Genomic DNA, 22,028 nt, shown 5'->3' on the forward strand with positions numbered 1-22,028 from the left:
CAGCAAAAAAAAATAAGGCAAATAATAAATGGGCAGAGGATCTGATTGCACATTTTTCCCAAGAAGTTACACAAATGGCCAATAGGTGCATGAAAGGATGTTCAACACCACTAATTATTAGGGAAATGTACATTAAAACCACAATGAGATATCATCTTGTTATTAAACCATGACTGTTTGCCAATGAGTAGCAAGCCAAATGCTGAGCCACAAAGGTTTGCAGCAGAGAAAGGGTTTATTCATGAGGCAGCCAAGTGAAGAGCCAGGAGAACACATCTCAAAGCCACCTCCCCAAAGGCAGGGGCTTGGGATACTTCCCAGTAAGGCTGAGGTGTAGGGAGCGTGGGGACCAGCAACTAGAGAGAAGAAAAAGGTGAGGTATCATCATTCTGCACAGGTGCAACTAGCTATGTGCTTCTCCACAGGAAGCACGTTCTGAGGGTGGAGTTTGGGGCCCTCTGAGGTCAAAAGCTCACTGATTGCCTATTCCACTCATGCCTATTTGAAGGGCTGATGATCCCACCAGTCCCAACCAGCTTGAACTCTTACTGGACACAACTGACTCTAAGTTTCTGAAAAAAAATTCAAGCAAGAAGTATTTAGGCTATGTGATGCTTAGAGGGCAAATAAAGCAAGCTTGATCAGTGAAGGCAGGTTACAGTTCATTATTTATTAAGTGAGTTACAGTTTAATGGATCTAATTGATGACTATCCTCAATTTCAATCTCACACCCATTAGGATGGCTATTATCAAAAAGACAAGACATGGTGGGGATGTGGCGAAAACAGAATACTGATGCACTACTGGTGGAAAGGTAAACTGGTGTAGCCACCATAGAAAAGAGAATGGAGATGGCTCAAAAAACTAAGAATATAACTACCAGATGATCCAGCTATTCCACTTTTTGGTATTTATCCAAAAAATACAAAAGCACTAATTCTGAAAAATATATCATTGCACTGTACCTCACAGGTCTACAAGTCTTGTAGTTGCCCAGACTCCAGACTGAAGAAAGAACCCAGAGGCAGTAACAGAGACATCAATGTCTACTGAACAGGAGGATCTTACACAAAGAGTCCTGGAGCAACACCCCACAGTGTGTGGCAGATGCTGGGCAGGAGCTCAAAGCAGTCTTTGCTACTCAGGGGAGAAGGCAGAATTGACATCAGGTGGGCTCATCAGTTACCAGGGTTAATTAAATCTTACAAGTCTTATAATTAAGAGAATTGGATAGTCACATGAGTCAAGCAGGACCTGGTTGAGCAGGGGATGTACAGAGAGCAAGAGAATAGCCATCCTGAGAGGCCTAATACATATATGCACCCCTATGTTCACTGCAGCACTATTTATAGTAGCCAAGATGTGGAAACAACCTAAGTGCCCATCAATAGATGAATGGATAAAATGATGTGGTATGTACATACAGTGGAATATTATTAAGCCATACAAAAGATGATATTGTGCCACTTTCAACAAGGATGGACTTTGAAGGTATTATGCTAAGTTAAATAAGTCAGACAGAGAAAGACAAATACCATAAGATTTCACTTATATGTAGAATATTTTTAAAAAAGAAACAAAATAAATGAAAACAAAAACAAAAACATAGATACAGAGAACAGAGAAGTGGTTACCAGAGGGAAAGTGGCAGGGGAGGGCAAAATGGTTAAAGGGGGTCAACTGTATTGTGATGGATGGAAACCAGGCTTGCAGTAGTAAGCATGCTATAGTGTATTCAGAAGTCAAACTATAATGTTGTACACATGAAACATATAATGCTATGTAAATGTTACCTCATTTTTTAAAAAATATGTAAGAAGAATACATGTGAAGTCTATATATAAATAAAAATAATCTGTTTTTAAAGACTGTCTAACAACCATCTGTTGCCCTAAAATCATTCTTGGGGAGTTCCCGTCATGGCGCAGTGGTTAACGAATCCGACCAGGAACCATGAGGTTGCGGGTTCGGTCCCTGCCCTTGCTCAGTGGGTTAACGATCCGGCGTTGCCATGAGCTGTGGTGTAGGTTGCAGACATGGCTCGGATCCCGCGTTGCTGTGGCTCTGGCGTAGGCTGGTGGCTACAGCTCCGATTGGACCCCTAGCCTGGGAACCTCCATATGCCGTGGGAGCGGCCCAAAGAAATAGCAAAGACAAAAAAAAAAAAAAAATCATTCTTGGTTTAAGTAATTACAATCAAGATACTAAGCATCAATGGTTAAAAAAATCAACCATGACAATATTCAGCTAGATAACTAGGATTAGTAGAGTGGGATATCTGAATTAATATATTTTAAGTAATGAGATTAAATATTTAAATTTTTAACACTCTTATTAGATTAAGAAAAGAAAACCACACTAATATTAATGCTAATGAATACTCAGTTTTTATTACTTCTTAACAACTACATTTCTGCATTTCTGGCAGCTCCACTGAAATCCAGAATTACAGATCTGATGACCCACTAGGCATCTTCTCTTAGATACCTCATGGCCATCTCAAGATTAAGTATCCAGTCCAGCACTGTTGTTTTTCCTCCTAAATGTGTTTATAATAGCCCTCTTTCCATCAGTAAATTGAACTACATCCAACCAATTGTTTGAGTCAAAAACTCTGTAGTAAGTCTTAACTCCTCCTTCTTTCAAATCAGCAAGGTTTATCTACAGAATTCATCCTCAACCAACTCCACTGCCACCAGCCTAGTTCCAGCTATCATCACCACCAAGCATTCATGTCCACTTCAATAAGAGTTTCATATCCGATTGTATAAATCCCAAACCTATTGCTGAAACTCTATCTTTACTGAACCAAGGTCTCATCTCAAGTCACAACACCCCCACATGCCTTCTCCTATAAATACTTCATCTCCTCCCAGGATCCTCAACTTGATGAGGAAGGAGAGAATGGTCTTCTTCTCTGCTATCCAGACATAAACCTCACTACAACTTTTCACAATTCAGCCATGGTCTCTAGTACCACCAGGTCCTTTCCCTTCCAACTCCCCAACACAATTCAAATTCTAACAAGCACCAGAGCTCATTTCTGTCTATTCCATGACACCTTTTACCATCCATTCTCACTCATGCTGACCTTGACCTTCTCTGAACCTAATTAAACCACCCAAGCAGTTAATTCCTATGCTGCTATTTACTTATTCCATATGTAATCTATTCTCCCTCAAATACAATAGAGTGCTAGTTCCTAGAGACCAAGAATTATTTACCATGGTGCCTCTCACAGTGCTCTACAGGGTATTTACTAAATATTAAATAATCCTTTATAAAATATTCCCTAATGCTTAGCACACAAAGCTTTACCCATAATAGGCACTAAACAAAAAGCTTTACAAGACTAGTGCTTGCAAATAAAAAATAAGAAAATAAACCTTTACAAATGTAAAGAGAATAAAAATATAATCAAGAAAAGATATAATTTCCAAATATAATTTAGAACTTATCAACATGTCAAAATTCTGTTTTAAACTTAATTCTGATATTCCAGAGGATTTTCAGAGATATTGCATTATTTACTGTGAATTATCCTTAAAAAACAAAGACTGTCTGATAGTATGGCTAGAAATAGCCATAAGAGCAAATTTTCCTTAAAAAAAAAAACAAAAACAGCAAAACTTATGTTCTTTACCAAAGAAAATTAAATACTTTTTTTTTTTTTTGCCACGCCTGTATCATGCAAAAGTTTCCAGACCAGGGACTGAACCTGCATCACAGCAGTGACAAGGCCAGATCCTTAACCTCTAGACCCAGGGAACTCCAAAGGGCAATATTTTAAAAACAGACACAGGGAGTTCCCATCATGGTGCATCAGAAACAAATCTAACTAGGAACCATGAGATTGCAGGTTGGATCCCTGGCCTCCCTCAGTGGGTTAAAGATCCAGCGTTGCCATGAGCTGTAGTGTAGGTAGCAGATGCAGCTTGGATCTGGCATGGCTGTGGCTGTGGTGTAGGCCAGAGGCTACAGCTCTGATTAGACCTCTAGCCTGGGAACCTCCACATGCCGAAGGTGCGGCCCTTTAAAAAAAAAAAAAATACCAAAGGAGTTCCCTCTGTGGTGCAGCAGAAGCGAATGCAACTAGTATCTTGATGCGGGTTTGATCCCTGGCCTTGCTCAGTACAGCCTTAAAAAGCAAAAAAAAAATCACCTTTGAATGGGACAAAAGCATTCTTAATACTTAAATAATTCACCCTTATAGTGTTTAATTTCAAAAATAATATTCACAAGCCCTCTCCTCAAAAATTCTTATCTTAAAAATTTTTAACAATCTGAAACTAAAATTTATATCTTTTACACAGATTTTTTTGGCATGTCAAAAATACTATCTAATTTCACTAGTTCTCCTTTACTCTCTGATAAATTCAAGGTGAACCCAAAGTGAGGGAGAGTGGACAGCGCCTTTCCTTAATGAGTCCTGCACTTCCTGAAATATAGGCAGTAAGGGACACCTTATTGGCTTTCAGCAATCCAAGATCTTTGAGACTTTGGGCCAGAAATTAGATATCTCCCTAAGGAGTAAAATTTTTTTATCATTTTTGCTTGCTGAGTTCCTATTCTTTACGTTGGCAGAAAGACAAATTGCCAGCTGGACAGTCCATATATATTAAAGGACTTCATTTTTAAAAATTTACGTTTAAGTTACATGTCTTGTCTTTTAAAATACAATAATCATAAATTTGCCTGTTCTTCCTACAATGTAAATGTTTCTCTGTTAAAAATAAAGCACATTTTTTTGTGGAGAAACTGGAGCCTCATACATTGTCAGTAGAGATATTAAAATGGTGCAGAAGCTTTTGAAAACAGCTTGGCAGCTCTTCAAAAAGTTAAACATAGAGTTACCATATGACCCAGCAATCCCATTATCTGGTCTTCATATATATATATCTCAAACCCCATAATGGCTGTTTATTTAACTTAAAAACATTATCTTCATTTTGTAAGTTTAGTACATCAAGTTTAGTATGTGCCAAAAATGATATGAACTTGTGTGTCCTCTTTTTTTCTAAGGCAGTACAAATTATAAAATTATCCAGGGATAAGCCAAGCCTTCAAAAGAAAAGAGCTTTCCTTATTATTAGACTGAGAAAAAATTGTCAATACAGGCAAGATGTTTGCTTTACTGATTGTTAAAAGCTATCACCTCAGACTGCTGGAAAGTTAGCATTACCTCTAAGTTCTGATCTCTCATCTCCCTTCCTTCTGGGCTTTTAGATCCTGACAACAGAGCCCAGGCTGGCTCCAGTCTCCTCTACAAAGTCTTCAAACTTTGACACTTCCTCTGCTAAACTGAGAGCATTCTTTCGGCAATTAATTACAGACAGCCTTGTGATAAACCTTGTATTATTTAATTATTCATGGGTTTATATAATGCTTCCATAAATTAATTTGATACTTTTTGAGAAAATAAGAATTATACCTCTTTGTTAGTATACAATGTGAAACACAGTGTTCTGTATATCTGACATATAACACTAATTAACATTAACCACATTATGTAAAAGTTATCTTGATATTCTCACCTACAATAGTAATTTTGCTAATATAGTATACTAAAACTTCAGCCTCTCAGAAAAAAAAGTTCAAGAAAAATAAGACATAGAGAATTACCTTTTTTTTTTTTTTTTTTTTGGTCTTCTTGCCTTTTCTAGGGCCACTCCTGCGGCATATGGAGGTTCCCAGGCTAGGGGTCTAACCGGAACTGCAGCTGCCGGCCTACGCCACAGCCACAGCCACTAGGGATCCGAGCCTCGTCTGCGACCCATACCACAGCTCACGGCAACGCCAGATCCTTAACCCACTGAGCAAGGCCAGGGATCCAACCCGAAACCTCATGGTTCCTAGTCAGATTCGTTAACCTCTGGTCACGACGGGAACTCCAGGAATTACCATTTTTGAATGAGTGATAGCATAGCACTGGTTATCTATTACATACATTATCATGTTTAATTACTAATTAGGTAAGACTCTCAGAAAAGTGAATTCAAGAAACATGAAACTAAGTTTTCCCTAGACCTTTTTTCAGATATTACTTTACATACAAAAAGAGCATATTTCTAAATAACATGTTTCTAAAAGAAACACTGTTGCAGTACAATGCAAAAAGGATTAGAAGATAAGGATGATGATATTCAAACAGCATATGACATTTACTTTGTAATTTCCTTTCTTTTTCTTTTTCTTTTTTTTTTTGTCCTTTGACTTTTTAGGGCTACACCCGCAGCACATGGAAGTTCCCAGGCTAGGATCCAGTTGAAGCTACAGCTGCCGGCCTGCGCCACAGCCAGAGTAATGCTGGATCCAAGCTGCGCCTGTGACCTACACCACAGCTCACAGCAATGCTGGACCCTTAACTCACTGAGCGAGGCCAGGGATCTAACCCACAACCTCGTGGTTACTAGTCGGGTTCGTTAACCACTGAGCCACGAGGGTACCTCTCACTTCGTAAATTCTAAACACAAAGCAAAGTGCTCAACATTTTACGTCTGTTACCTCCATTCTAATTCTGACCCTAGGACTTCCTCACTACACTAATGAGTGGTATCAGTTCCCTGAACCTTAGTGTCCTCATTTAAAAAACAGAAATGATGTTTAAGTGACCTATCAAACATGGTGGATGTGGGGCTCAACAAAGAGGCAAGCAAAGGTATAAAAAAGCATTGCTCAAGCATTATTCAATTGATAGCCTTGTTATTAAGAAAAACAAGTTTGAAAGCAATTATTTGAAAAGTAGTCAGATGACTTTCCTATATTTCATTACAGGTGTCCAGTCACACCAACTCACAGTCCATCAAAACACACTGTTCACAGGACTGTGTCTATCTCCCCGTGAATCGTTCCAGGCAGGCATGTATCCCGATCACCACCACCAATATAAACAAACTGCACTTTATCTCTGAGTATTTCTGGAATTCAATTTAAAAGGAAAAAAGTTTCACCATCTAATAACACTTTTATGACTAACTCAGATTTCTTGCCAAATGTACTCTTATACTGTGAGGTAAGAGAAATAAAAGGCAATATATTATGAAGAAACCCCAATTTCTTTGATTTTTGTTCTCTGTTCAAAACTCACTTGATTTTACTAAAATGCCACATAAACCAAAAGTGTTTACAATGACCATCATATCAAGGGTTAACCATACTTAACTGACAGTGAAAAAACTTTATTTCCAGAAAGGAAGTTCTTGTTCCAGTAAGTGCATCTTTTACAGATAGAAAAGAAATAAGAACATAAATACTAAGATTACAAAAGCAAAGCCAGCAAGGCAATGTAACATGGCACTCAGCCCAGATGCTTCAGTAGGCATAGACACTTGAGATATATTTACATGATGGCTCCAATGTATTCAAATTCAAGAATTATCCAACCATGTGGCTAGCACATTTTACCTAATGTTAAAAACATGCTGTATCTAAAACCAAGCTTCCTATTCTACAATTTGTATGTACCAAACTACATTTCCACTAATTGTTTTAAAGCTTACACATCCAAAAGTCTTGCTCTACTTTTTTTCAGATAAAAGCAATCCAAATCCAAAAACTATTTTTCATTTAACTACCTGTCTTTTACTAACCACTTTTTTACAATATCCAAGCATTAAAACAGGGTTCCATAGAAGCCATTTGTTTTCCAGCAGATGGCATGAAAAAATGGCATGTTTATCTGACACCTAAAGTTCTCTACAACCCACAAAAATCTATGCAAAACTGTAGTTATTTCCCTCTCAATTATCTATCAGCATAAGTCTTGAAAATTAAGTATATAAAGTGAAAGTTTTTTTTTTTTTTTTTTTGTCTTTTTAGGCCTGCTCCCATGGCATATGGAAATTCCCAGGCTAGGGGCTGAATTGGAGCTTCAGCTGCATAAGAAAGTTAATTGCTATGCCTTCCTGCCTATACCACAGCCACAGAAACTCAGGATCTGAGCTGTGTCTGCGACCTACACCACAGCTCACAGCAATGCCAGATCCTTAATCCATTGAGTGAGGCCAGGGATTGAACTAACATACTCATGGATATTAGTCAGGTTCATTATGCCTGAGCCACAATGGGAACTTCCGAAACGAAAGTAACTTTATTTGCATTATGGCCTAGAGAAAAAAAAAGTAGAAGCTATAGAATTAATCATAGGGAAATTTCCTAAAAAAATTTATGTCTTGTAATATGCATTATAATATCAATTTACCAAATATAAAACCCAAATGAAATGCTGCTGTGTATCCAATTATATTTTATGAAAATTTAAATATGTACATAAATAATATAGACAATATGCCAATATATAAGATTAATGTACTTTTAGGAATAATGAAAATGATACTTTCCATTTACATATCCAGGGATCAAAGCCAAGGGTGTTACACATTCTTGAGAAAAAAAGTCTTTAGTGAGAGCTTCTCCTAAAACATTAGTATTTGTGATGATTAACTTCCTTACTTAAGAAAGTTAATTGCTATGCCTTCCTGCAGATCCAGAATAGAGTTCAAAACACTAATAGGATAGTTTGAAATCAAGAAGCGTGATTACCTTCAGTTTTGATCTTTTTCCTCAGGATTACTTTGGCTATTAGGGGTTTTTTGTGGTTCCCTACAAATTTTAGGATTGTTTCTTCTATTTCTGTGAAGAATTCCTATATTTTGATAGGGATTGCAAAAACTCTATAGATGGTTTTGGGCAGTATAGTCATTTTAACAAGATTGATTCTTCTAGTCCATTAACAAGGGATGTGTTTCCATTTGTTTATATCTTCTTCAATTTCCTTCGGCAAAGTCTTACAGTTTTCAGTTGTCCAGATCTCTCATTTCCCTGGTTAAATTGATTCCTAAATATTTTACTGTCTTTGATGCTATTGTGAATGGGGTAGTTTTATTTCTTTTCTTTCTTTCTTTTTTTTTTTTGGCTATGCCCACAGGGATCAAACCTGAGCCACAGCAGCAACCTTAGCCACTGCAGTGATAATCTGTGATGCAGATCCTTAATCTACTGCACCACAAGAGAACTCCCTGTTTTCTTTATTTCTTTTTCCAATGCTTCTTCATTAGTGTAATGGGGTGCCACAGATTTCTGCAACATAACCTGCCACTTTACTAAAATCATCAATTAATTACAACAATTTAAGTTCACAGCATCAGCAAGCCATAGTAATCAAAAACAATATGGCCCTGGCACAAAAAGAGACACATAGACCAATGGAACAGAATAGAGAGCCCAGAATTAAATCCCTGCCTATACAGTTGACAAATATTCAACAATATTCAACAAGTGAGCCACGAATACCCAATGGGAAAAGGACACTCTCTTCAACAAACGGTGCTTGGAAAATTGGAGAAACACATGCAGAACAATGAAATTAGACCCCTATCTCACACCACTCACAAAAATTAACTTGAAATGGATGAAATACAAACGTAAGCCCTAATATCATAAGACTCCAAAAGAAAACATAGGGAAGAAGCCCAGAGATATTAGACTTGGCAATGATTTTTTGGATATGATATCAAAAGCACAATTAATACAAATAAAAATCAACAGATGGTACTATTTCAAACTCAAAAGTCTCTGTACTGCAAAATAAACAATTAAAAAAATGAAAAGGCAGCTTACAGACTGGGAAAAATGTTTACAAACCATCTATCAGATAAGGGGTTTATGTCCAAAATACATAAAGAACTAACACAACTTAAAACAAAATTAAAAAGATTAAAAATGGGCAAAAGAACTAAATAGACATTTTTCCAAATAGGACATCAAAACGAACAACAGGCACATGAGAAGATGCCCAATAGCACTAATCATAAGAGAAATGCAAACAAAAACCACAATGCAGTATCACCTAACACCTGTTATGATGGTTAGCATCAAGAAGACAAGAACAGATGCTGGTGAAGATGTGGTGAAAGAAAACTTTTATACATTGCTGGTGAGAACATAAATTAGTCTGCCACTAAAGAAAACAATATGGAGTTTCCTCAAAAAATAAACCTACCATACAATCAAGGAATTCCACTTCTGGGAATTTACCCAGAAGAAAATGAAAACAGTAATTCAATGATATATATGCACTCCCAAATTTATTATAGCACTATTCCCTATAACCAATATATTGAAACAACCAAATGCTCACCAATAGATGAATAGGTTTAAAAGATGTGGTATATATACACAATGGAATATTACTCACCCAGGATAAAGCATGATATCCTGTCATTTGTGAAAACATGAATGGACCTTGAACACATTATGCTAAGCAAGATAAGCCAGAGAGAGAAAGACATTGTTTATATGTAGAATTGGAAAAAAATCAAACATTAAAAAAAAAAAAACAATAAAACAGCAGTTACCAGATGATGGGGACTAGAGGGATAAGACTGATGGTTTGAGGGGGTTTTTTTTGGCCATACTCACGGCATATGGAAGTTCCCAGGCCAGGGATCAAATCTGGGCTGCAGCTGTGACCTACACCACTGCTGCAGCAACATTAGATCCTTAACCCACTGCACCAGGTCAGGGATCAAACCCAGGCTGCCACAGAGACAATGCCAGATCCTTAAGACACTCCACCACAACAGGAATTCCAAAACCAATGGTTTCTAAGGGTATAAACTTGTAACAAATACTAAAACAGCCATAAAGATTTCATGTACATTATTAAACATACAAAATAACATTGTACTATAAGTATGTAAGGTAATAAATATAAAAATAGCAACCATATTATAATACATTAATGGATCAAAGTAATAAAATGTATATCTTAAATTTGTACATTACATGTCAAATTCAACCAATTTATTTAAAAAAAAAAAACAATATAAGGGTTCCCTGGTGGCCTAATGTTTAAGGATCTGGCACTGGCACTGCAGGGGCTTGGGTCACTTCTGTGGTTTGGGTTAAGTCCCTGGCCTGGGAACTTCCATGTTCTGTGAGTGTGGCTAAAAAATTAAAAATAAAAAATAAAACTATAAAAAAAAATAGGAAATGAAGAAAGTTAAAAGACTCACACTACCAGATTTCAAGACTTACCAAAAAGCTTCAGAAATCAAATCAGTACAGTTTGAAAAAAGAATAGACATAAATAAATGAAAAAGATGAGAAAGTCTAGAAATAGACTTACACAAATATAATAAGTTGATTTTTGACAAAAGTGCAAAGGCAATTGAGGTTTTAAAAGGATGGTCTGGAATTCCTGTCGCGGCGCAGCGTAAATGAATCCAACTAGGAACCATGAAGTTGCAGGTTTGATCCCTGGCCTTGCTCAGTGGGTTAAGGATCCGATGTTGCTGTGAACTGTGGTGTAGGTTGCAGACGTGGCTCGGATCCCGAGTTGCTGTGGCTGTGGTGTAGGCCAGAGGCTGTAGTTCCAATTGGACCCCTAGCCTGGAAACCTCCATATCCCGTGGGTGCATAAAAAGCCCAAAAAAAAAAAAAAAAAAAAAAAGGATGGTCTTAAATAGCACTGGAACATGGACATCCATGTGGGAAAAAAAAGGATATCAACCTGTATCTCACACCTTTATAAAAATTAACTTGAAAAAAATCACAGACCTATATGAAGAGCCCAAAACTATAAAACATCTAGAAAAAAAAATGGGTAGATATCCTAGTGACCTTGCACTTGGCAAAGCATTCTCAGATACAACACTAAAAGCACAATTCAGAAAAGAAAAAAAAAACTGATAAACTGGACTTCATAAAAACTCAGAATACTTGCTCTGCAAAAGTACTTTTAAGAGAATGGGAGAAAATATTTGCAAATCACATATCTGACAAATGATTTGTGTTGAGAATATATAATCAGCTCTTGAAATTCAGCAATAATAAAACAGGCAACCTAATTACAAAATGAACATAAGATACAAACAGGTAACTCACAAAGAAGACGCACGGATGGGAAATAAGCATATTGAAAAATGACCAACATTATTATTTATTAGGGAAAATGTAAATTAAAACCACAATGACATACCACTACAAACCTACTAGAATGGATAAAAAGAAAAAGAAAAATGATGAAACCACACTCTGGCACAGATGCAGAGCAATTAGAACTCTCATATTGCTACGAAGAATTCAAAAAGGTACGGTGACTTGGGAAAACAATTTGATAGTTTCTTATAAAGTTAGATATATATTAACCATATATCCCAGAAATCAGACTCCTAAGTGTATACCCAAGAAAAATTAAAATTTATGATCACACTAAAACCTATCCATGAATGTTTAAAGCGTTTTTAACCATAATTGTAAAAAAATTAAAATAATCCAAAGGCCCATCAGTGAGTATCTGGATAAACAAAGAGTGGTACATGCATACAATGGAGTATTACTCACAGTAAAAAGGAGTGAGCTACTGATACAAGCAACAATGTGAATAATTCCCGAACACATCTGATTAAATGAAGAAAGTCTCAAAAAGCTACATACTTTATAATTCCTATGATTCCATTTATACAACATTCTGGAAAAGGTAAAATTTCAGGGAGGCAACAAGCCTGCAGTTCCCACATACAGTCAGTTATTTTTTCACAGAGGGACCACGGCTACTCAGCGAAGAAAGTAAATTCTTAAAAAAATGGTATAGGAACAACAAATGCAGGGAGAAAATGAACCACAGCTTTTATCTAACATCAGACACAAAAATTAATTTGAGATCACAAACCTAGACATAAAAGCTAAACCTATAACACTTGTAGAAGTGATAAGAAATCTTATTGTTGGCGTGTAGAAAGACTGCTTAACACATAAACAGTCAAAAAAAAAAAGATTTATAAGTTGAACTTCACTGAAATTTTAAAACTTGTAATCATCAAAAGAAACATTAAAAAATGAAGACAAATGAGATATTGAAAGAAAATATCTGTGCTACACATGTATGACAAAGGATTTATAGTTGTAAATTTATAAAGAACATTTACAAATCAAAAATAAAAACACAAATAAGCTAAATTTTTAAATATGCAAACACCTGAAGAGACATTGCTCAGAAGAAGACATATAAATGGCAGTAAGAACTTGAAACATCATTTATCACCAAGAAAATGTGAATTAAAACTATAATGAAATACCATTTTAAAACAACTAGAATGGCTAAAATTTGAGACTGACAGTGTCAAATTCTCCAGACAATATAGAACAAAAGAAATTCCCACATATTTATGGTATAAATATAAAACATTATAACTATTTTGGTGAAAAGGTTGATAGTTTTTTATAAATATACACCCATCCTATGACCCAGCAACTATACTTCTTTTTTGTTTGTTTGTTTTTGTTTTGGATTTTTTTTATCTCTTCAGGGCCGCACCCACAGCATATGAAGGTTCCCAGACTAGGGATCCAATTGGAGCTGTAGCCACCAGCCCATGCCACAGCCACAGCAACGTGGGATCCGAGCTGTGTCTGCGACCTACACCACAGCTCACGGCAACATCGGATCCTTAACCCACTAAGCAAAGCCAGGGATCAATCGAACTTGCGTCTTTATGGATACCAGTTAGACTCATTTCCGCCAAGCCATGACGGAAACTCCGCAACTACACTTCTAACCAAGAAAAATGAAAACATGTGTCAACAAAATAGTTAAATAATATTTGCAGAAATTTTATTTACAATAGCCAAAAATTGGAAACAACCCAAATAACCATCAATTCACCATCTATCAAATTATTATTACAAAATGGAATACTACCTGACCATAAAAAAGAATGAACTACTGACACAAAACAATATGGATCAATATTTAAACAATATTTAAACAATATGGATGAATATTACATTGAGTGTAATAAGCCAAAAACCAAAGACTACATACTGAATGATTCCACCGAGAGGAAATTCTAGGAAAAAAGAAAGTAATCTATGATGATAGTCATCAGAACAATGATTGCCTATGGGGGGTGGAAACTGACTGGAAGAGAGTACAAGAGAACTTTCTGGGGTAATGTAAATGTTTAAGTCTTAAAGGGGATGATGGCTACATGGGTGTTTACATAGATCAAAATATCATATTGTACACTTAAGATCTGCTCACTTCACTGTATATCAATGTTACCTCTAAAAAATATAAATTGTTTAGGTCTTTCACTTCAATAGTAAAAAATGCAGAACTTAGCACCTGGCACTCTGCAAACAGTGAAAAAAAGGCCACTTTCAGAGACTGCATGAATTCATTCAAATTTATAGAGAAAGGCTTAAGTTCACATAAGGCCCAGATGTTTGGGGCAACAGCATGGTTTTATTTTAAGCAATGTTAAGCTGGCTTATTGGCAAGCAAATGTGATTTCTTTTTATTAGATTTGCCAACATATGCAAGCATAGACCAAATAAAGAGGTTAAATTCTGAATCAAGCACAGGAAGAATATACAACCTTCTGGTTCCTAAGTATCTTATCTTGAGAAGAACAAGTTACCTACTATTCAATTCAATACAAAAAAAAGTCTACATTATCATTGTTACCCCTGATTGGGCAGGGATGATATAAAGCATGTTGACAATAATTTATATAGGAAAAAATATAGTTATGTTAACTACTCACAACTTCTGTTCTAAATCAAATCCATCATAGAAGACAAATTACATCTCACAGTCAATTGTTTTACTACAAGGTCTACAAATATAATTCTTAATTCTTAAACAATGTTAGAAGTATAACAAAATTCAACACCAAGTCAATTTAAATAATGGTTCATGTAGGAACCTCCACAAATGAATAAATCAGATCAAAGAATATCTACACTAAAACTGACAGTATTTTACCAACATTTCTTAATTTTTATTTTTAAAATAAAGGAAATAAAATTTTAGTATTTAATTGATCCATGCATTCTGGGGATGTTTTAAAGAGAAACTTATCTACTTCCAAACTTAAGTGAAAAACAATCCTTAGTAAACATGCATTTGCATGCATACACACACACACACACACACACACACACACATTTGCATGATCACATGATATGTGATGTGTACCTAACAAGCAAATTCTATGTAGTTCTCCAAAGTTTTAACTGACTTGCCATTGGTACTAAAAGAAAACACTTGAAAGTCAAAGAAAGAACATCTCATTTTTAAGCTCTTTGAGGAAGCAGCATACCTGTGCCCTCTTCTGTACCTCCAGGAGGAGTTCAGAGTACTGCAGCTCCAGTTCCTTCTTTTGCTTGTGCCAGCAGCTCTCCTGGGCTTTGATCTGCTCTGCCACTTTGTTAAAGGTGTCTTCCTGGGTCTGCTGAAGCTCTCTCATCGTATCAGACTTGTTCTTACAGATATACTCTAGATGACTTATCTAAATGGGGAAATGCAACACAGAATGAGACATGCTCACAAACCAGTTCTTTCCATCATTTCAGAATTTTCTATCATATTTTATTCCTTAAGATCATGTAAAAATTTAAGTTAAAATGAAAACAAAGAAATTAAAAAATAGGAATTGGTGGGACAAAATAACATTTTAGCAGAAAATGGTGCCATTTGTATGCATAGATGAAAAATCATTTCTTTTTCCCTAGTAAAGATATTAATTCTATAATCCATTTTACTGAGAAAATTAAGAATATTCTTACATTTAGAACCAAAGTTAAAGCTATTTCAGGTATCTCAATGGGAAAGGAAGTATTTAAATGATTAAGATTTACAAATCTACAAATATTTTACATGTAATAAAGTAAAATGTTCCAATCAGTTTTTATTTCACATTCAAAACACTGGAAAGAAATTCTCATCATCTAACCTGTATGACAATTAATGATGTTTTGAAACTATGAAAAACTATTAAAACACAATACCATCTCAGAGGGTTAAAACATGTACTCATTTTAATTACCAGTAATTTTTAAATCTGTTATACACACATTCATTATCAGGAATAGCATTTCTGCTTCTCACAATTTATTCCCTTGTTTCCTCAATCCTACTTCTCAGGGTCTACAATTGTTTGCCAATCAGACCAAGGTAAAATGCTCTTACTCTAGAATTGGGCCAAGATGCTATCTCATTACTTCAACAGATTAAAAAACACTTAAGGAACACTTTTTCTCTTCTTGTCCCTTAAAGGCAGGTGTCACTGCAACTAAGATCTGAAACTAGACCACATAAATATTGTTCTGATTAGTTCAATAGACCCTGAATAAGAATCAATACCTTTAATGGCAGAATATGTTAGACCGCTAAGCCAGTTTAATTTTCAATAATTAAAAGAAGGTTCTTAAATATTTTTTTGGAAAGACTGGATTCTTAGGTTTGTGAATAGTAAAGGGACTGTAAAAGTCTACTGTTTTCTCCTATAATATATCCTTTTTACGAATATTCTAAACACTGAATGGGTTTTGTAACATATAGTTTGTTATATTACAAGAAATGATATAAATATAATTTTTAAATTTTAAGTGCTTTTAAAGTAACACCTCATTATTTCCTGAGCAAAGAATTTTAAGATCATGTTTTTGAATAACTGTATCTTGTTTCTACTTTATGCTAACATAAAGAGTTGGTTTATTAATGTAAATGACTAAGTTCTTTGAATTGCTTCATCAGTAAGATTAATTTATTTTCTTTTAATTAGGTCCCTGTGGCTAACACTGGCTAGTAGTATTAGCATGTCCTGCACAGAAAGTGGAGCTCAGAGACTTCATACAGACTTCAGTCACATTTACATGCCCACAGCAATGGCATCAAACTGAGTTGTAGACAAGCCATAATTAATGGTATTGAATTATTAACACCCAAATTCTTTTTGAAATAAGATGAATGTCAGCCCCTCTTAATGATACTGTGATGTGGACAAATGTCACTGAATTTAATAGAGGTATCTGGTGCCTGAGGACAGTTACCTTCTCATTAGCCCTGTTGAGGTCTACGATCAGGGCATCAACATTCTCCTGCAAGACTGCACAAAGCTCAGACCAAGAGAATTTATCCAGCATGCCTTCTGGTTGTTTTATGAGCACAGAGCCTGCTATCAAGTGCTGATACAAGGTATGAAGGAAGGTTAGCTTTTCCTGAGAGGAAAAAAAGAAATTAATTCCAGTGTATAACATTGTAAGAAGAAACACATATAAAAAATACATGGTGAAAAAATTGCTTCAAAAACCCTGGAAAGGAATTAAAATACTCAAGTATTGGAGTATGGTCATATTGGTGACTTTTTTACATTCGAAATTAAGCATCAGATAGAAACTTGAAATTGCTTATACTTGGGTTTTCAAAACCAAAATCTGAAGCCTAGAAGCCAGAAGACCTGGTTCTGACCCTAGCTAGCTTTGCTACAGCTGAGGACATGATCTAAGTGCCTGTTCAGGCCTCACCTTCGTCAGCTGTAACATGAGATCTCAGGACTAGTTGTTTGCAAGCCCTCCTAACTGGAAGTCAGTATGGTAGTTCTATAATTTCATATTTACATTTTCCAAAAAAATGTTATCCAAATAAAAAAATAATACAAAGAATGATACTCAACTCTGTTGAAGAAAAAGTTATACCAATATCTGTACTTTACATGTACACAATTACGCAGCTTCCCTCTTCCTCCAGAGACTCCAGTTTACTTACCACTTATAGGAAATCTATCCCAAACCCCCTAGGCAAAGCAGAGAGTGATATGAAAGAGATGGAAGATGGGTTCGTTTGTTTTCCCCACTTAGAAGTTCATACTGTGTTTGGCACACTGGGCATTTGTAGCTGTTTAAGTATTACAAAGTTAACAGTCTGAAAAAAATGGACACAGCTACCCCAGACGGATTTTCAAAATTGCCCAATTAGAAATATGTAAAAATAAGTCCTTTAAAATTAAATTGCCATTGTCATAACAAATCATCCACTATACAAAAACACTGAATACATAGTTATATCCACAAACTTGAGTTAGGATATCAGAAGAGTCTTCATAAATATGCTGTCTTTTTCTTTTTTAAACAAGTAAAGATTTTTTTGCATTTTCAACTAAGTTGAGATGTTTAAAAATCTTATTAAATATAACTAACCAAACATAATATTCAGGCACTAAAAATCTTTCCCCTCCACGTTTTGCCAAGTGATGGAGTTCATCCTAAAGGGTAATTCATTGTGTCGCCATCATGTCCTTTCTGCTTGGGCTGTGATGAACCATGCATGATAATCAACCGTTTGGCGTGAAAAGAGAATCTCAAGATCCAAAATCAATTCACACATGTTGAACCCAACCACAATGCTGTAGACATGCTGACTTTACAATACAGTCAGGCTTCTAGTTTCCTTTGCTTTAATCATTATCTGATGTGCAGAACAATTCCAGCCTCTTCATGTGGACACAATTTAAATCCAAGACTGTAAGAAGAGTGGAAAGAATGTTTCCTTTTTACTCTCTTGGCATTCATGTTCATATTCATTGGAGTAATGAACTCAATATGCAGGACGACTCAGATAAACTAGCTCCACACTAGCTAGACTAACTCTATATCCCATGGGTAAAAGAAAATAGAGGATAACAATTCCACTCACACAGGCTCACACAGACTATAAAAGTTTGTCATAATATTTTAAGAAGTCATTAATAAATTAAAATGGATAGGCAACTCTCGGGGGCACCCAAATAAAGTTTTAATTTTGTGGGACTTTAATTTTTCTAAATTTTGATTAATATCCCATAACTATAAAGAATAAGGAGACTGTCTCTTAAAGTAGATACTCTTCCTATTTTGCAAATAAGGAAACAAAAATGTGGAGAGATGAAGCTAAGTGGCTTGTCCATATTCATAGTTTCCAAACAGAAGTACCTCTATCCAAATCAATTCTTTCTGATTATAGAAAACATTCTTTCCACCATGCCAGGTTACCAAACTACTGAAATAAAGAATAATTTTGTCACTGGCAAACAGGACTGTTAGGAGCATAGCTGCCTGAGACAGGATGTTCTAAAACAGAATATTAGTTGTATGAATGATAAAAGAGTTAAACTACTTTATTTCTCTCACAAAATAGGATGATACAAGAGTAATGGAGTGACTGATTTTGCAGCTGGCATGAATATTTCAAAATAGCTCAGAAGAATTTTTTTGAATTAAACAAGAGTAAAAACAACCACTTAATGGATGTAAATTTCTAAATCTGAGATTAGTACAAGGCCTTTCCTGCCAGCCACCTTGTCTCAGGTAATACCTCTGAATCCTTACGGAAAGTTTGAGAAAGCTTCTGCAGCTCACTTTCAGACTGGGCTGCTCGCACCTTTTCCTTCTCCCAACAGTGCAGCACATTTTGTAGTTCCACTTTCAAAGTGCTTATTAGAGCCTCTCTGTCTGCACATTTAGTGCGTAAATGACTTAACTCTTTATTGACATCAGCCAGTTTGTCCTGAAGGTCCTATTGGAGACACCAAATAAGGAGATTGTTTGAAGTCCAGACTGTAAGGTTCAGGGCAGCTGTTGGGGGTGGGGGGTGGCTAACAAATATAAAATACATAATGAAGATTTCCAAAGCTTTAATGTAAATTCACAAAGGTAGGAGTTCCTGTTGTGGCTCAGCAGTAACAAACCCACCTAGTATCCATGAGGACAAGGGTTTGATCCCTGGACCTGCTAAGTGGGTTAAGGAGCTGGTATTGCCCTGAGCTGTAGGTCACAGATGCAGTTCAGATCTTGAGTTGCTGAGGTTATGGCTTAGGCCTGGGAACTGCCATATGCAAAAGGTGCAGCCCTAAAAAAAAAAAAAAAACCACAATAGGAATTCCTCTTTGAGTATTCTTTCCAATTCATTACAAAAAAATAAATAAATAACTTGGTAGCTCAAAAATGTCTAAATAACATGTAAATAACATTTTAAAAATAAATCCCTTACATTCACTATAAGAACATTTAGTTCCCAATGATATTCCAAATACTAACAGAAATCTCAAATATGTGACATAAAATTCTGCTGAACTATTTATTCCTTATCCTTAACAAATTCAAGTATTTCCACGACAAACTCTACATGAACCAACACCAAAAAATTCAAACTCTGAGAGTTGCTTCAGTATAATTTTACAAAGATGTAGTACATAAAACCAGCACGGAAAATAAAATAAACTGTTGTCCTGGACCTTAGCCAGGTGTGGTCTCAGCCCATTACGAGGCATGATATACTAAAAGCAATGACTCCACCCCAAAATGATAAAAACTGACTCCAAATACTGATGTGTTTATATAAAATACATTGAGTATGTATTAAGGCTGGACATCAAATCTTAAATCATTTCTTGAATCTATGGTATTATAATTGAATCTGGGAAGTCAATTTTTCCTCTAACCAAAACAATTTACAATTAAGTTTTACTTTTTTAATGAAAAAACATTCTTCCTACTTTGATCAACAATAAAAATTTTTAATTAGATCCAAACATACTTCATGAAAAATAGAAAGACATATTTTCAGATATCTCTAGTTTAAAATATTCCCAAAATAATTATATTTGCTTCTTATTACAAAAGGAAAAAGTTATTCTAAATCACGATACCTTTATATTTCTAGTGTGAGATTCTATCTTCTGTTTGGTAGAATCAAGTTCACTAGATGCCTTTTCCTTAGCATTATTAATGCTGCTTAGCTGATGAAAGAAAAAATATGTATTTTTTAAAATATTTTTCAAGGATGGATAACTCAAAAGCTAATCTTTAAATGTTTTTATGCAATTACTTAAATACAAATTTTGACAGTAATCCAGAGTCTTAAAAAATTATTTCTTTTGGTTAACTATGTAATTTCTGTCAGAAGTTCATATGGCTAAAAGGAAAAGAAAGCATTCAAGCTTAAAATGTCAGTGATGTTACTATGTTTTTACTAGATATCTGGATAAAGGATTTCATTTTTTCTGTAAACAAATATAACTTTATTCTTAAAATCCTACTGGACCAAAATGCCAGAAGCAGTGGCATCTACACAGAAAGAAAAAAGGATAGAGCAGAAGACTGTTATTTCTACATCATAAGGGTATTCACTGGTCTCTCACTCCATATGACAACTGCAGGGTCGGTCACATGCAGTCCTACTGGGAAGGCTTGTGGCAGGTCATCAGTTGGTCCTGCTCCGCTTGTGATTTATTTTCTTTGACAGTTCATTCTTCTTTCTGTCAGACTGCTCTTTTTGCTTTCTTTGCAGCCACCCCCTTGGTCTCCCCACTGCTGTCTCTGGCACTGGTTCACAACAAAGCACATTACTAAGCCAAAGCCTGCTGAGTCGACTTCTCAACTGTGCTGAGGATCATGTGACATCCATCCTCCCAAATAACAATTCGCTGTGGGTAATATGTTCCTAGTTACCCTGCAGCTTCCAGACCCAGACCTCAGAAGAGTTTCATAAACTACTAACAATACAGGTTGTCTTGTCTCACTCCGAAAGACTTAGCAATGTTTGTTCTTTATAGAAATTTAATTATTTCAGTGGGCATTTGCTTTTATGCCTTTTGAACGATTACAGAGGGTATTAAGAAGACTCATTTTTCCTTCTTCGCTCACCTTAGCAAACTAAAGTAAAATGCGCCTTGTCTGTAATGTGAAATATAAGAGTTTCACAGCCTTCTTATCACATAAGAGAAACACTAAAGTCCATGCTATGTGGCTTGTCTTTGGTTGGAACAATTGTTTGTTGTTTTGCTAATTGTATTTAATGTAGTTATTTCATATTCTCTAGTTTGACAAGCCATAACTAAACAAACTCTTCAATTTTTAAAACATGAATTCATAAATCATTTTAATACCCAAGAAAATTATCAACCCACAAGTTAAACAATACAAAAGGGAAGATAAATAGAAGCATGAGCTTTTTCAATGGGGAAACTTAAAACCCTCAGGCTACATCAAACAGATATTTGTTTTAAAAAACTTCTAACAACACTTTACTCCCTTTAGAGAATGAATACTAACTTCTATTTTTAAGACTTCTACTTAAAATACTGACAAAACCCAAATTTCCACTACCTATTCCAAATTTTATAAAACCACTTTAACATTTAAATATAACATGTTAACTTGAACTTCCCATGTGGCTCACAACAATAAATATAACATGTTAACT

The 22,028-nt window shown here is 35.5% G+C and overlaps 1 protein-coding gene across 1 annotated transcript in view; it reads right to left on the bottom strand.

Annotated features, from left to right (window-relative positions):
* CCDC171 (coiled-coil domain containing 171) overlaps window positions 1–22,028 on the bottom strand; it is a 354,732-nt gene that overhangs the window by 178,696 nt on the left and 154,008 nt on the right. Inside the window, exons 14-17 of the mRNA XM_021063474.1 lie at window positions 20,473–20,562; window positions 19,140–19,340; window positions 16,841–17,008; window positions 15,109–15,297 (exon numbers count right to left, since the gene is read on the bottom strand). Coding sequence (XP_020919133.1) covers window positions 15,109–15,297; window positions 16,841–17,008; window positions 19,140–19,340; window positions 20,473–20,562 — 648 coding nt within the window. The remainder of the gene's footprint in view (window positions 1–15,108; window positions 15,298–16,840; window positions 17,009–19,139; window positions 19,341–20,472; window positions 20,563–22,028) is intronic.

Source organism: Sus scrofa, chromosome 1 (assembly GCF_000003025.6).
Source record: "Sus scrofa isolate TJ Tabasco breed Duroc chromosome 1, Sscrofa11.1, whole genome shotgun sequence".
NCBI classification, from domain to species: domain Eukaryota; kingdom Metazoa; phylum Chordata; class Mammalia; order Artiodactyla; family Suidae; genus Sus; species Sus scrofa.